The sequence below is a fragment of the Haliotis cracherodii genome, unplaced genomic scaffold (genome assembly GCF_022045235.1).
Source record: "Haliotis cracherodii isolate W230 unplaced genomic scaffold, xgHalCrac1.p SCAF_29, whole genome shotgun sequence".
NCBI classification, from domain to species: domain Eukaryota; kingdom Metazoa; phylum Mollusca; class Gastropoda; order Lepetellida; family Haliotidae; genus Haliotis; species Haliotis cracherodii.
The window spans coordinates 544,236-561,550 of NW_027266285.1; the positions used below are offsets into that span (position 1 = coordinate 544,236).

A 17,315-nucleotide genomic window follows, 5' to 3' on the forward strand; every position below is an offset into this window, starting at 1 on the left:
AACCGGGATTCGAACCCACAATCATAGGTTTCTGGCGTGCCAAAGGAACGCAACCCTGCACAGCAAATCGCGTTGCCTTAGACGACTGGGCCACCCGTGCCGCCCCCCCCCCCCCCCCCCTTAATTCGATTAAAATGTGCATTAGCGAAAAAGAAAGTTTTGAGGTATGTTTTCATTACATATCTAACATCTTCCCTCGTGTAGCTTAATTTGAAACAAAACTGTGCCGAACACGTTGCTCTCTTCAGTGGACTTTGAAGCGTCTGCTTTAATTTGTCATAAAGCACAACCAAAAGGTGAGGCTCGAACACATGTCACATGGGCTTACATTAAAACGGCATAAATAGTGCTTTGTGTTGACAGAAGATCAATTTGTAAAGCCATATACATGTAGTCTACATCAACGTAATTATATCTTTTTTATCATTTATAAATAATAATAATATATGACAACAGTAACAATTGCCAGAACTATATAAGTAGGACATACACAACGTACATGATACCAGTCTGTCAATGTGAATGATCACAATGTGTTCAATTGACTTTAAAAAGACACATTGAAACAGTATTTCCTTGACCCGTCCATGGGATATAGATAGCTTGAGTTAGAGTCATAGACAGCATGTCCATTATATCAATCTTGTTAAAGTAATAATATACAATATACATGAATCTCCCAGTGATGACCAAATCCGAGGGCATGGCAGTGCCGTGAAATATTGCGGAAGCTGGTTTATCGATCTGTTTCAAATCTATGGCAAATATGGAAGAGTTCACACTAAAATATAAAATACTTGTTTCCAGGTCAACAACAAATGCTTTAATCCTCCCTTTTACGTTAACTACAACTTCTCCCATCCTGTTTTCGTAATTTCGTCGTTCTATGCTAGTCCACTCGTTAATAATGGCATAGACAAATCTACCACGTGTGTCTATGAAAATGCGTCTTGGCTTATCCCCAATACGTGCCCACAACAATCCAGATTCTGTTTGGTAATTCATTCTGTTCAGGTACAAATCTCCGGACACATTCGTATAGAAGAGGAACTGTTGTTCGACGTCTATTCCAAGTCCCAATGTGGTCACATTCCTCTCGACGACCGTTAAGTTGTTACCGTCCAAGTCAGATGCCATGATAACGTTCCTGTGGTCGTCCGACCAGTACATTCTCCTGTTTCCCGAGTCCACTGTAATGGCTCTGACACCGCTTCCAAGATGTCCAATACTCCACACAGGCTTCCTCTCACCGGTATTCACGACATAGGCTTTAGAGTCTCCATACTTTGCAACAAGAACATGAACACCTCTATTTCCAGTTTCATCCTCCCTTCCCTCTGCTGAATCGGCCACTTCATGTTCCGCCTCTTCAACCTTAAACACCTTAGTTTCGTTAGTTTTACATGTATACTCACACAGACACCTTTCGGGAGGACTTGAATGAAAGGTGCTATTGCATATATGTCGGCTCCTACCCAAAGTCTCTCCTGTTTTTGTTTTGAAGTTTTCAAGTTGGTTATGAAGATACTTAACATCTCTCTCGAGGCTCTGAATAGTTAACTTGTCTGTCGATATATCATTTTGCAGCTGTCTGATTTCATTGGTGAAGACTTCGAACAGTTGAATTATTCTAGCGTTGTCCTCCTTCAGATCTTCGATGTCAGCTGCAGCTGTTGCGAGGTCGTCCTGTAAGAACTTCGTCTCCAGCTGGAACCTCTGATTGAGAGTGGCATACTGCAAGCCTAACACCCTGAACTGATTCTTATGGCATTCCACTGAAGACCAAATCAAAATAAGAAACAGCCACGATGTGTGTCTTGCCAAATGCTCCATGTTCTGTAAAGAAATTCGCATTGCCATGAACTCATAAAGTAATTGAAATATGAAATATACACTGGCCAAAAAAAGAAACGCATAACAGAATAATCAATGTTTCATTTATGTTTAATGAAATAGGATTATGAATAAATAATGAAGATACAACAACCAAATTTTACACAGGATGAGGCACATGTTTCTTACACTACAAACAGTATTTTAATGTTCTAAGGGACGTCTGTGTCTGTGATGGCACTGCGCCAAAGTCAGTACCGGGTGTTACCACCACGAGCATCGATCACAGCTCTGCACCGCCTGGGCATGGACTGTATGAGTCGTCGAATCTGGCGTTGTGGAATCCTTCTCCACTTATCCTGCAATGCATGGTTCAGCTGTTGAAGCGTGTGTGGTTGAGGCTGTCGGCGTCGTACACGTCTGTCTAGCAGATCCCACAAATGTTCAATGGGGTTTAGATCAGGCGATTTGGAGGGCCATGGCAGCACAGTAACATTGGTGTGGGCAAGATAATCCATGGTAACACGTGCAGTATGCGGTCTTGCGTTGTCTTGCTGGAAAATCACTCTTCTGACGTCAATGGCGGGAATAAGGTGACGTTGAAGGATAGCGAACAGCAGTTAAATTTCCGTGCACGTGCACCAGATCTGTCCTACCATTCACGGATATGCCTACCCACATCATGACACTTCCATCGCCGTATCGGTCGACTTCATGAATACAGTGTCGAGTGTAGCGTTCATTTCTCCGTCTGTAGACACGCATCCTACCATCATGGCGAAACAGCATGAACCGCGACTCATCACTGAACCATATCCTTCTCCAGTGTACTAGGGTCCATGGTCGAACACTTCTGTTCCATTGCAGACGTGCACGACGATGATGTTGCCGCAGAACGGGCGCTGTATATGGTCTCATTGGCCGTATCCCATGCTGTCTTAGACGATTTCTGATGGTTTGCGCTGAGACTCTACGAAGACCAGGAACATTGTTAGCTGTGTATGCTGCACTGATTGTCCGGTTGCGAAGATGCAACACCCGGATGAAGCGGTCCTGCGCCGCATTTGTGACCCTGGGTCTTCCACTTCTCGGTCGATCTTTTGTAGAGTTGTGGAGTCTGGTGCGCTGCCAAAGACGAGAAATGGTACTCTGCCTCACGTTAAATTGCCTGGCTACTGATGTCTGACTTTCTCCAGCTTCCAGACGTCCAATGACTCTGTTTCTACAGTCTTCATTCAGTCTTGGCATCACGAGAGTCACGTAGACAGAACATCGGAGAGTGATTCGCAGCAGGACTGCCAAATCTTTATACCAATCGGTATAAAGGTTAAGTAGCCCTATTTGCACGTGCAGCATGCTTACAGCTTTTTCTCCATGCAATTTCTCCCAGTTTGGTTTCAAGATGCTGTATTTTGGCGACAAGTCACCAAATGGTGTGTTCGGGTGCAATTAATTAGTGTCAAAGACAGAGGAGCAATGATGTAAATACTGTAAGGGGACCAGTCCAGGATAATTCATCTAGGGCGATGAAATGCCAAATACAGAATGTCTACTCTAAACTAAGAATTTAAATTATATACGCAAACATTATTTATATATGGTCAGAGTTGTCAAGGCAGCGAAAGATTCTTATTGTATAAGTAAGAACATGTCATATGTACTATACACTAATTATGCCTCACTCATAAAACACACGCTTGTCGCTGCCTCTTCAACACTGCTGCAATTGAATGCTAATGTTCACATTCAACTTTTAATTTGTAGGACCAAAATGGGAACCAAGTAGGAATGAGTTGACTTAGATAGTCAGAAATAAGTAAGTTATCATCAGTTGCGATTGACGCCACTGTCAGTATTTCAGTTACATCATGTGGCGTGTCAGCCTAGCTTGGGAGAAGCGATGCAGGTCACTTATCGGGTAGATTATTAAATTCGAATCGGATCATGTTACATTTAAGGGACACAACTATGTACTGCGAATTACTGCACATCAGACCACTGGACAACCAGTGCATCCAAGCCTTTTTCAGAAATGAAACATTGGTAGTGAACTGAAGCCATCTTTGAAATTTGTGAAAACAGTACAATGAGTGCATGACAGGTACATAAAGCCAACCCAACGAGCTAGCGCTGAGTACCACAGAATAAGACCTAGTGAAAGACCGCATCAGGGGTCGATCGCACTGAATTCAGTCGGAGGAATCAAAGGAATTGGTGGCTCCAATATGTTTCGGGTGAAAGACCTCGTGTAGTTGGAATACTTCCGTCTAATAAATATTTTTTTAAGCTATCCAAAAATATAGATTCGCAACAAAGTAATGGCAGCCCAATGATTACTCGCCACATAGCAAGCTCGGTACGCACATGAAACGTGCCACAGTTTGGGGATTATTTCACCAGAGATTGCTTGTCAAAGCAGGAGAGTTCTTAAAGACTGGAATGATTGGAAATGCTTTGATGTTTCCCCGTTGAGATTGTTTTCATTATTGGGCGGGTGTGAATGTGGACATTGTGGATCTGTTTAGGTTTGTTACAGTAAATGACGTTTTGTTTCAGAATTGGATGTCTTATTTTATAATCACACATATGCATATACAGTACATAAATAACAAACCTGTCATGCTTTTTATATAATTTGAGAATACCAACGTACCCCGAGCCTCAAGAAATAGAATGAAGAATGACGTTTAAAAAACATCACCCAAAACGTCAATGAATTCAACTTATTGCTATGATGAAACGACGTTATCCCATTGTGACGTCAGGGGCATTCAATGATTTACAATCGTATGGTTGTTAAATTGTGTTTGTTTTATGTCGCAGTCAGCAATAGTCTAGTGTCCCGTAAAAAATCGAGACTAAACTAGATAAACCAATGGTTGAAATTACAAGCAACGGGTAGGATGATGATTATCACCGAGCCATACCGCAGCGATTCGCTGTGCAGAGCTGAGTCCCTTGGGCACGCCAGAAACCTATGATTGTGGTTTCGAATCCAGGTTCGCCCGATTGTGTTTCTAGGTTTGTCACCACCATACCCGTGCTCGTGGGTTTCACCGAAGTGGTAAACGTCTGAGACCTGCATCACTTCGGTCTTTTCTCCCACATTAAGCTGACACGCCGTGATATAACGGGAATACTGTTAAAAGCAGCGTTAAACCTAACACACTCATGAGTATCAAACCCAAGCTAGAAGGTTAACAACCACATTGCCACTTCATCCTACCGGGTACCCATTCACTGTTGGGTGAACAGAGGCACTTGCCAAGGGAGACGCCACATGTGTTACATGTGCTACAGCAGATATTGGACAATTATTTCATTGTATATAAAAGAGTAATTTGCTGCGTGAGAATGTGTCATGGTCAGGTCTTCAGTGTGAGAGGAACACCAAGATGAAGCGGTGAAAACCCCTGAGCTCGGGTAAAGTAAAAACTTTGTTCTTTGTTTTATTGTTTAACGCCGCACTCAGCAGTATTCCAGCTAAATGAGGGGGATCTGTAAATAATCGAGTCTGGACAAGACAATCCAGTGATTGACATCATGAGCATAGATCCACGCAATTGGGATACGATGACGAGCATCAACAAAGTCAGCGAGCCTGACCACCCGATCCCGTTAGACGCCTTTAACAACAAGCATGGGTTGCTAAAGATTTGCGGCTTAAAAGACCAACTGCCCATCCGTGTCGCTGTTTTCCAGTGAGCATAACCAGTATCAAATCACATTTGTAAGCGTGAGAAGTCCAACAAGTGTCAACAAGTAGTATGTGTGTTAGGCACTTCTAAACATGTAAACGGGTGAGTTAACATTTGCACATTACTTCAGTTATATTACGGCGTGTCAGATTTACCTAGGTGGAAAGTGCGAAATGCTGCAGGTTGTAGACATTAACATAATCCAGGTGAATCTTGGAACCTACGATCCAAGGTTCCTGACACGCCTAAGGGACGCAACTCTTCACAGGAAATTGCGGCGCCTTAGACGACTGGGCTGCCAGTGTTCCATGTTAAACATATACTTACATGAATAATGATAATAATAATAATAATGATAATAATAATAATAATAATAAAATTAATAATAATATAACTAATCTGAAACATACCAACCTTTGACTGATCGCTGTGGCACACTGTCTGAGCCCTTGTCAACGCTGAGAAGAGACATATTTGTGGTGTTGATACACGATACGTTGGAAGTGATAAGGAAAGAGTATCGATGGCAAAGTCGTGTCACAGTGACCTAATTACAGTATTATCAGAGAGTAAACACAAACAAGACGAGTAAAGAATTATAACTATGTAACAGTACCTAGTGCTCATGTGTAGCTTGTTATAGATATGTACGTGGTACTGATTACTCCCAGTTACATTATGGCTATTCTGTTTCGTACATACCACGGTGCCAGGCATCTCGTGGCAAAGTCGTCTAAGCCAAGGCAGAATCCTAAGACCATGAGTTCGAATCCCACATTTGCAATGATAATGATTCAGTAAATATTGGTTTGTCGGCACCATGTTATTGAATTTACCGAGAGTAGTCATCGACTAAAAACTGCTTCACTTCGGGCTTTCCCGCCACGTAATGCGTGAAATTGTGATGTTCTAAATAGTGTTTAACCCAAACCACTCAGTTATCGTTCTCGCCACTAGAAATAGAATCCAAAAAAATCATAGCGATAATTAATTAATGAAGTTAGCATCATGTGTGTTGATACTTATAAGTGAAAACAAGCCATTCCGGCGATAAGGAATATTACTTGCAAAAATTGTAAAGTGCTCTTTGACAGAATATCAATTTTGCTGGCGATAAACATCATTGCTGACTTTTGATCACGTAGTTACAATCTCTGACAAACCATTCTTATTATCAGAATACAAGTTTGTCATTTATGTTTCATTCTCAATTGTGACATGACGTGACAAACGTTCTAATCTGTTTCCAAAAGCATAATTGATATCGAACGCAAAGTGAAACACTGTTCAAAGCGGCATATAGTTTTTCTCTCCTTATTAAATAATTCTTGCGACTGACCCTCAATGAAGCGTTCGGTTGTTGAAGCGCCATATAAATCATGGGCAGTCTCGTCATTGTAAGCTTTGTTTGGAAAATGTTCTTTTGTACACGACCTCACCACACATTAATCACGGTTCCTCAGCCGTTGCCTTCATCTGGGCCACATACGTTACATCTATGTTTTTTCTTAACACGGTTGCATGTTGTGGGTAATTGCTACTTGCACGCCAAGGGCGGTGTCTCCAGCGTAACGATCATCTGGCATGCATGAAACGGAAACGTTTACCAGATTCAATTCAATCTCCAGGAGTCACTGTGTGTGCAGACACAACTGAAAAGCAGACTGGCGCTCAGGGGCTGTTGATACCGCTTTTAAAGGCAAGTAGACTTCGCCTGAATGGTATCCGCAACATTAAAGTGACATTGAAATCATTGCGATCACAGATAATATGATTAAGTCAAAGTGGTGCAGGTCGTAGGCGTTTAAAATTGATGTAACATGAGAGAACACCGCTGAAAAGTCAAAGCTAATTATCGGGAGAATCTTTGAGTCGAATCCATTATCACCAGATACTACTGTTACTACAAAGGGATACAACTCTGCCCAATGTGTTGCATCGCCTGCGACCACGGTGCCATACACCGTCGACGTGGAAATACGTACGGCTGATATTGACTCTTGTAAGCAATCCCTTTACACTACTCTTAGAGGGAACGTGGCTCAGGACATGAACAATTGTCACTTCCACTTAATTTAAGTAATTAAAATATCACTTGTCAACTCATATCTTCTAATGAATATAAATGTAGCAGTTAACGCTGTCCCTGATGACCCCGAGACAATGCTTCACTGCGACACAAACAACTTATTACAATGTCTAGACCATTAATGGAAATGAGCTCAGAGCAAGATCCTCTCTGAGGTGACAATCTGGATATGTTTTTGTGTACTGAAACCGATATATCAAATGTAGCCAAGGACTTCTGTACCCCTCGTTTGATCGCATTACCTCATTATATGTATGATGTAAACGACATACGTCAAGCTCAATTTGTTATTGTCATTTACACTGTGCATATAATACAATTCATCAATAGTTACCCTCTATATTTTTGACAGTAACAACTCGAGAGTCAGTGATGCATGTAGGGATCCGTGGGATGCCTGTTAGTTTTTTAGAATGTCTCATAATTTCTTTGAACTGAATAACGATGGACGCATGTCGATAACAAAAGTTGACACTGCGTATTCACAAGGGCCGATTAATGTCACTGTGCAGCGGCAAGGAACAAAACTGGCACATGTCAGAAGCAGTCGTAATTGTACAATGACGTCATCCGCTATTCGTGTTTCTGTACAGAATAACTTTATATATGCAGACAAGCCCATCATAGGTAAAACACAAACCTCATGATATGTACACTTTATTCGCAATGTTTTTTTAGATTTTTTACACGAAAATAATGACGTGTATAAATTAAAAAATCCGGCATAGAAGCCTCATAACTTTAAAGATACACGTTTAGGTTAGTCCAGTTACTTTTCATATCAGTGACATTGTTAAAAGAAGCAAATATGCCAAACAACTTATGAACGTCGCAGGAGAGGCAGAAACGTGCAACAGTAATGTTAAACATGCCCGATTTGAAAAATAGGCGAAAGTCACTTCAAAGAAAGAATGTCAGATTAAACATGGGATTACAGTGAGGCACCGTTAATCCGGGTGGTACCTTTCCCAGTGGCATCTTCCGGATTGGCAGCAGGAATTAACGAACTCTCCCCTATGTACAAATTAACATATAGCCAAGTAATTTACGGTAGCGTAGACTATGTACACAGACATCTCCAAGAAGATGAACATTTCTTTTTGTGTGATTTTATCATGTCAATATATTAACGGATAGAGGAGACAAGTGTTTGAGAAATCAATTTCAGTTTCCTGATTTATAGTTTACAAGCTCAACATTGCTATTTACATTATCCATAACAGGCATTAATGAGGAAAGGAATGAAGATCTGAATTCTGTGATCATGTGCAGCCTGCTTCACTGGTCATAAATTTGTCTAGTCTCTTTTTCTCGGCATTTGTGAGAGGGCGGTTGTCAAAAGTAACTTGGTCCAGCTCATCCAGAAGACGTCTGAATATGTATTGCTGTCTGATGATCCTTGGTATCACGCTGTGAGATCCGCTCTTCTCCAAATCCTGCAGTTCCTCGGGGGATACAAGGTCGTGACTCTTGACCTGCTTGAGATATTTGTGGTAGAGGCAAATCCTTCCATCCTCATTAATCTGCCACACCAGCTGAACAGTCTCTACCCTTGGTTCACTCTGGATTTGGTTGTAGATCTTCACGTAGTAGTCCTGAATCTCCTCCTTCACAGACTCATCTAGGCAAGGTTCTGTACAGCAGGAAAACATGTCACAGTCAGTTTGGGATGCTTCTGTCAGTGTTGCATCCTGCGGATTGTCATCAATGCTCGAATCCGATTCTGTTCTGCTATTTCTCGGCGTTGTCACGTCAGACGGAGCCTGGTGAAAGTTAGATATATTATACTGACACTTTGAGAGGTCTGTTGCTGCTTTGATGTCGCTGGTATTTTCAGCTGCTTCGGAAAAGAATTTCTTCATCAGCTCCCCAAATAAACTGGCATGACCACCTGGTTTCATGGACGGCGTGCTGCACTGATGCATGTCAGTCGTCTGACGTATTGCACTGCTGCTTTTTGAATTTTGAGTTCTGTCAGTAGATGACCAAAATGCATCATTATTGTACATACTGGTATCTGCACTGTCTGCAAAATACAATCTGTATATGTCCCCAATTGGACTACCGTGCTCATCAGAAGAAACCGGATAACTGCCTTTACCATCATGGGTACTTTTCAGATGACTTGATCTGTAAGATACCACCTCTTTTTGACCTACTTTGTCTGAAGAACTAGATTCCTTAGTTGCAATACTTTGTGGCCCTGGTTTCACGCAGTTTGGGCCCGGCACGTGATCCTCAGTATCAGTGATATGGTCTGATCGTTCATGTTTTCGTTTTACAGACACGTTGCTTAGATTGACTGCAGAAGGCTTTTTCATTTTGCGATATTCCTTACTAAAGGTGAATTTAGTAGCAGTAGGCTCTGGATCAACTTGTGAAGTTGCGTTGATTTTCTTTCCATTTCTGTGTGTAGTATCACGGGGCATTGTGATCCCAGAGGTAGATTTTGATCTATGTAGAGGTCGAAGACTGTTACCTGCATAAATAGACTTTGACTTCCTGATGGCATTATTTTGATTTGCAGATGAACCTGTAACTGAGAACGGATTCTGAGTTGTTTGTGGTTTCTTGGTTGAAACATTCTTGCTGATCTTTGAGGGGAATTTGTTTTTGAAAGATTTTGCAGTATTCTCTGATTCCGATTTAACATCTCTCCTCGTCTTGGATGAAGATGCCACTGCGGATAGATATGGTTTTTGTGCGGGTGTCTTTGAGGAAATCGTTTTCTCTTTTAGAGGTAGCTGTCTTACTTGAACATCAGATTGATTAACAGGGGATGAGAGCGACAAGGTGTCGGTTTCTATCTGGTTTGGAACTGTTCCATGTGGTGCACAATGGGAAAGTGGGTGAGTACAGGTTGGAGGGGTAGAATATTTCTCAGTTAGGATTCTTCCACCTTTATCACTCACGCGAGGATTACACTTACACTGACACTCGACCGACAAAGTGTCCGACAAAAGCCACCTGTGACTATCCTTGTGCTCATGTAAATCGCTAACAAGCTTCAGATGCTCAGTATTCAAGAAAAATAAATTTTCAGCTGACTGACAGTTATCATACTGGAAGGCGATAATGATGGAAGCGCATCCCTCTCCCTCACGAAGACTCCATTCCTTGAGTTTGTGCGACTTGGTGAGCCGTGAAATATGGTCGTTAACTCTTGGCAGTGCGTCAGACGTTTGAAAAACGTTTGTGTACTTTCTGTCTTGAATGAAGTCAAGTTTCAAAATAGTATCCTTCCTTTGTTCATGTAGAAACCATTCCACTTTGTTGAAAGCAAGGAGTCTATCAACGTGATTCAAAATGCGTTTGACGGAACTGCCATCACTTCCCGACAGTGATTCCTGTTGAGCTTCAATGTTATTGGTCGCCATTGGTGAAAATCGAGCTGTGAGACAACCAGGCTAGGCGACGACCTAAATGAAAAAAAATGAGTCTTCATGAACATTCACAATATACACGAAAATAGCATCAGAGAAACTAATAAAATCACAGGAACGTTGATAGTACGTGTACACAGTTTTCAAAAGTGGACACTTTGCTCTGGCTTCCACACCGCCAACTGATACTGTCCACTTAGTCCCATCAGCCGCCATGAATCAATTTTCTTGCTGACGTAAATGAGTGTGACGTGAGGCTGGATTACGGTCTGGAAGGACAACGGAAATAGACTTTGAGGCAACCAACAAGGAGTAGGTCAAAATCTATCTATCTCGGCGTGTCTATTTACGCTTCACATCAATGTATATTGTTAACAAAATGATCTGCTTGCATTTAATGTTGCTAAAACATTTAGGATTTCTTGCCACGTCTGAGTACAAGTATTGTCTCAAAACACTTTTAGATATGCTGGTGTATAATTAAGTACAAACGATCAATCGTGAACTTTTTGAAAACATGTCGTTTGAATTTCTTGTGAACAGTTTACTTAAGGTAGAACCCCGTCTGCAAGTGAAAAAGCTCATAAACTTGTTAATATGTATCTGGATCTTGGTTTGTACTGCGGGTCGTTGAACCTATATATATATTTTATTGTATTTGGAACAAAATAATTGTGTGCTGTGCATTGTATGGGTGTAAGTTGCCTTATAAAGAATGTGATGTTAGAATCTACACGGAGGTTCTTTTGTAGGATAATTCAGGGTCTATCCCGCCTTACTGCCATTCATGCTGTAACTGATACCCCGAGACACATTCTGTGCAAGGTGACATTGACAACACTTACCTGTTATTGTTTGGAAGCTAATGCCGTCTGATCCTCTTGTAAAAAGTTTATTTTGAAGCCAACTTACTCAGTACAAGTGCATGGTTATGCTGCATGTCCACAATTATCCAAGCACCTTCAGTTCTCTGTTTTACGCCCCTTTACACATGTTTTATATATAAATTACATGATCGGTTATATACTAAATACATTCATTCACTCGTGTAAAAAATCGTGTTAAAACAAAATGGCATAGATGGATAGATTAGTGTACCACCACATGCACATATCTGTACGAGAGGACCTTACATGATATCTTCACAAAAACTCCATTTTATAGACATCATAGAATGGCAGTATATACTTGTCAGCTGCCACAGGTTTCACATCGCCCATTTGCTGTACATTAGTAGTGTATGTGAGTGAGTGAGTATGGTTTTACGCCGCTTTTACCAATATTCCAGCAATATCACGGCGGGGGACACCAGAAAAGGGCTTCACACATTGTACCCATGTCGGGAATCAAACCCGGGTCTTCAGCGTGACGAGCGAACGCTTTAAATAACCACTAGGCTACCCGTCCGACCCTATAGTGTATGTAATTTTCTGCTCATGAAGGAAATAAAGATAATCTTTTAGCTCTCTGCGATGAGTATGGCTATTGCATCAGAGGACTTGTCTAACGTATGCGTGAGAACTAGTGAGGTGAGGTGAGGTGAGGTGAGGTGAGGTGAGGTGAGGTGAAATGGGGTTTAACGTCGCGTCCAAGATTATTGCACTTATATAGCGACGTGCATGCACGTGTGTGTGTTTGTGTGGCTGCTTGTACTAGTCCGGACTGATGCCAATTTATAGTGCTAGCTCACTGAGATACCATGCCGCAGTGTAACATGAATACCCCACTCAGACACAACATACTGACTCCGAGCCGACCAGTCCTTGTTTTAGGCCCTTTGTGCCGAGCGCCGGACAGGGTAACAACAAGTACCATCTCTTAACGTCTTTTGGTATGACGCGGCCGGGGATCGAACCCCGGACCTTCCGCTCTTACACTAGACCACGGAGGTGAGTGAGTGAGTGAGTGAGTGAGTGAGTGAGCTTTAACCAATATTCCAACAATATCACGGCGGGGACAACCAGAAATGGGCTTAACACATTGTACCCATATAGGGAATTTATATCATAAACCTAGCACTTGATGCAAATATCTGTATTTAACGCTTCCTTCCCCAAACATGTACAGTGTAACCTCGTTAAGTCGAAGTCCTGGCGGCCATCGAACATATAAGTGATGGCATTTGACCATTATACAGACCATAAGGACTTTCCCGGGAACGATATATCGGGGTCACACAGTAATAGGTTTATAATACCGCCTTAAATCACAACCCACGGCCTAACACATGGGGAAATTGTACCCGATATATAAGTACTAGTTTATCGTATGTCACGGTGTAACATGTCAATGTTATCTATTTATATCATGAGCTTAAAATGTAATGAGCTGCTAACTTGTAGTTGGAAAGTCTATCATGCAGAAATATTTCAATTACATATTGATTTAAATTTAAATTTGATCATTTCCTGCATATCACAAATCCGAAACTATAATGAACGGAAAATTATTTTTAGTGTGATTACACATACCATGCTTCAGAGGCAATATAATGGATTTTGGGGTGAACATGAGTTTACGCAGGTTTTAGCACTATCCCGCACTGGACAGCAAACACAGAAAATCTAACAAACAGTAAACTCAAACATGAAAGATGTTTACCACTGCGGTAAGACACATGTGCATGGGTGTGATACTAACAGACCAGAGATGATATACACGGCGAATCAGATTTGAACCCCATATTAGCGAATCTTTGCACTGTTAAAGGAAACAACTCTTGACTTCAAATCGCTGTTTCAGGCCCATTGGCAACCTGACTAACGCAAACATAAAGGTGTTTTGTTTTGAGCCTACATATCTGCTCCCATCATTTACATATTTATCAATCATGGCTTACCCCTTTACAATCCCATTTAATTCCAAACAGCCATTCATTCAAACATTCATTCACAAGTACAAACTGGTCTCATAAATACTCTTTCATAAAGTCACACAATCAATATCAGAGACAAAGATGCATAGATACAACTCACACTTGCCTATGCCTCTCACACATATACTCCGCTCACAGGCTAATCCCCTCACATGCAAAGGAACGCCTCTAACATACATACATCTCTCACACAAACATATACAACGATAAAGTACTTGCATCTCTCACATTCAAACCCTTCTCACTGACACAGGTACACCTCTCACATACATACCCCTCTCACTGACACAGGTACACCTCTAACATGCATACACCTCTCACTGACACAGGTACACCTCTAACATGCATACACCTCTCACTGACACAGGTACACCTCTGACATGCATACACCTCTCACTGACACAGGTACACCTCTAACATGCATACCCCTCTCACTGACACAGGTACACCTCTAACATACATACACCTCTCACTGACACAGGTACACCTCTAGCATACATACACCTCTCACTGACACAGGGACACCTCTAGCATGCATACCCCTCTCACTGACACAGGAACACCTCTAACATACATACACCTCTCACTAACACAGGTACACCTCTAACATACATACACCTCTAATATACATACACCTCTCACTGACACAGGGACACCTCTAACATACATACCCCTCTCACTGACACAGGTACACCTCTAACATACATACAACTCTAACATACATACACCTCACACTAACACAGGTACACCTCTAACATACATACAACTCTAACATACATACACCTCACACTAACACAGGTACACCTCTGACATGCATACCCCTCTCACTGACACAGGAACACCTCTAACATGCATACCCCTCTCACTGACACAGGAACACCTCTAACATACATACATCTCTCACTGACACAGGTACACCTCTAACATACATACAACTCTAACATACATACACCTCACACTAACACAGGTACACCTCTCACTGACACAGGTACACCTCTAACATACATACCCCTCTCACTGACACAGGTACACCTCTAATATACATACACCTCTCACTGACACAGGTACACCTCTAATATACATACACCTCTCACTGACACAGGTACACCTCTAATATACATACACCTCTCACTGACACAGGTACACCTCTAATATACATACACCTCTCACTGACACAGGTACACCTCTAATATACATACACCTCTCACTGACACAGGTACACCTTAAACATACATACGCCTCTAACATATGTACATCTTTTACCTACATGCGTGCACCTTTCACTTTGATAGATACACGCATTGCATGCATACACATCTAACATACAGTAGCTGTACAATCACATAATCTAATATTACAATCTACATACATTTCAAGTAGTATGCAAAACACCGCAGAACATTTACATTTTGCTAAACTTGTGAGAGTCTCTTATGGTACATTAATTGCATAGATTTACATAATTCATACTGTATTGTAGCTGTATTCATAAGCCACCACAGTTCATCATAGTCATGAAGGCCTATCAAGTAATTATCTTATTGTTTACATTTATAAAAATATTACACAAATATCATAAAAAATGACACTGGAGCATAAAATCGACTTCATCTTCAATAGCCTGATTATCACATAATATACACAGTCGGTCTAAGTAGGAGTAATCGGCTGGGTATAACGACCTCGCTCAATATTAAAGGACTTCCATTCACAGCGGAAAGATGCCATCAAACTTCTCTGATGTCTTGACAAAGACACTCTTGCACAGTGACAAGTTTTGATTCCATACTTGCATAGTCTATAGCGTCTGGGCTTGTTTCCATTAGGATTACAGTGATCATTAACCAAAACTTGATGCTACTTCTCTCTGCCTCTTGTGCATAATACTTCTTGAGCTTTATATAGGACTTCTGTTCTATGGAGCAATATTTATATATCGATGATCTAATGCCGTTCTATAATGGTGAAATAGCCCATTCCCGTCCACTGATTGACCCACCTTAACTAGAAATACAAGAGACCAATGTTACGGCATCATCTGTTTCACAGTTATATCTATGAAACTTGCCCTTCATGACGAACAGTATTCCAGCACCTCTATCCTTTAGTGTCTACAGTTCACAACTTTTGATGTATAACGTGCTCTTTCTACGTAACATTCCACACTTCCCTAAAGTTGTTTGATCAGGAGTACAGCACTCAATGGTAGATCTTTCAAAAGGTTTTATGGTAGTTTTTACTTTACTGAGACACTAGATTCGGTTGTAATGTTAGGTTCTTTCTGCTAACAGAAAATAACATGATGTTGACCCAGCATTAGCCTAATACATAAAAACACTACGCCACTAACTACGGGAAATATACAGGCACAAAACTGTGGCGCGCAGCACATTTGTTCCCGAAGAACAAAATAATACTTAAAGCAGAACGGTTCGAAGAAATTTACCACTTTGATGAAACCTACGGACGTGTGTAGAGTGTGGCCAGCCAAGCACACGGATCATTATCATGGCGGCCACAGAGTCATGAGACAGCCAAGGGTTTGTGGCCTCCTACATTCAATATGTCAAGATCAAATACTAAATACACATAGGGAGGGTACATTGACTGTACATGTGACTGAACACAATTGCTCTTGCATTTAAAGACATATTAAACATCACTATATACTTGCATGTACATAAGTATCTGCTCATATATAATTGTAATACAAAACAAATCAGTATTGGTAAGAGTGTTCTTACCTCGATAAATACAACTGCTTCTAATGTATTAAGCATTCCCATTCCACATGTTGATAAACCAAGTATGCTTATCTTTACCTCACTGTGAAACGACTCACAGCGTATTGCGAAAATCTCATCCCTGTATACCACATCGACGCTCTGTCAACACACTCATTATACTTCAGCGTGGGCTTTGATTGAGGCCACGGTCACTGGCCACCTGCTTGTGCGAATGGACAACAATGAAGCGGGAAGTTATGTAACGTCAAGTGTATTGCATTGTCACAACGACCTACGCTGTGGCATTTAAAGGGTAGGTTGTGTTACACACAGCTTATGTTGTTGCAAACAATAATCAGAAATTAAAATTAAAAAACATGCATACATGACATATTTACATAGCATTTGCCAGTTTCTACGCGATGGGTAACCTGTGTAATATTATACTTGTTATAAATGTTAACGTTACTACTACTACTACTACTACTACTACTACTACTACTACTACTACTACTACTACTAAGATCTGGGATAGAATAGGTCATCATGTCATCGTATTCCAATTGCGTAGATCGATGTTCATGGCATCAATCACTGGATTGTCTGGTCCAGACTCGATTATTTACACACCGTCGGCATATATCAGGAATTTTGCTGAGTGCGGCGTTAAACTACAAACAAACAAAAAACTGCTACAACTACTACTACAAC

At 41.2% G+C, this 17,315-nt stretch overlaps 2 protein-coding genes across 3 annotated transcripts; both read right to left on the reverse strand.

Moving 5' to 3' along the window:
- Positions 1-307: 307 nt before the first annotated feature.
- LOC139473517 (uncharacterized) lies at positions 308-5,976 on the reverse strand. Its single transcript, XM_071256137.1, has 2 exons — positions 5,946-5,976; positions 308-1,836 (listed from the first exon to the last, which is right to left on the reverse strand). Exon 2 carries the CDS (start codon positions 1,831-1,833, stop codon positions 538-540), a length of 1,296 nt encoding a protein of 431 aa, XP_071112238.1. The 5' UTR covers positions 1,834-1,836; positions 5,946-5,976; the 3' UTR covers positions 308-537.
- Positions 5,977-8,882: 2,906 nt separating this feature from the next.
- Positions 8,883-16,717, reverse strand: LOC139473519 (serine-rich adhesin for platelets-like). 2 transcript variants are annotated; one of them, XM_071256140.1, is made up of 2 exons: positions 16,701-16,717; positions 8,883-11,039 (listed from the first exon to the last, which is right to left on the reverse strand). In XM_071256140.1, the coding sequence occupies exon 2, from the start codon at positions 10,995-10,997 to the stop codon at positions 8,883-8,885; it is 2,115 nt and encodes a 704-aa protein (XP_071112241.1). In that variant the 5' UTR covers positions 10,998-11,039; positions 16,701-16,717. The 2 variants fall into 2 exon arrangements, with proteins under 2 accessions (XP_071112241.1, XP_071112240.1); XM_071256139.1 differs by lacking the exon at positions 16,701-16,717 and adding an exon at positions 16,623-16,682.
- Positions 16,718-17,315: the final 598 nt, after the last annotated feature.

Coding starts and splice junctions, on each gene's coding strand:
- LOC139473517 (XM_071256137.1), bottom strand. CDS start 1,833: ATGGAGCATTTGGCAAGACACACATCGTGGCTGTTTCTTATTTTGATT.
- LOC139473519 (XM_071256140.1), bottom strand. CDS start 10,997: ATGGCGACCAATAACATTGAAGCTCAACAGGAATCACTGTCGGGAAGT.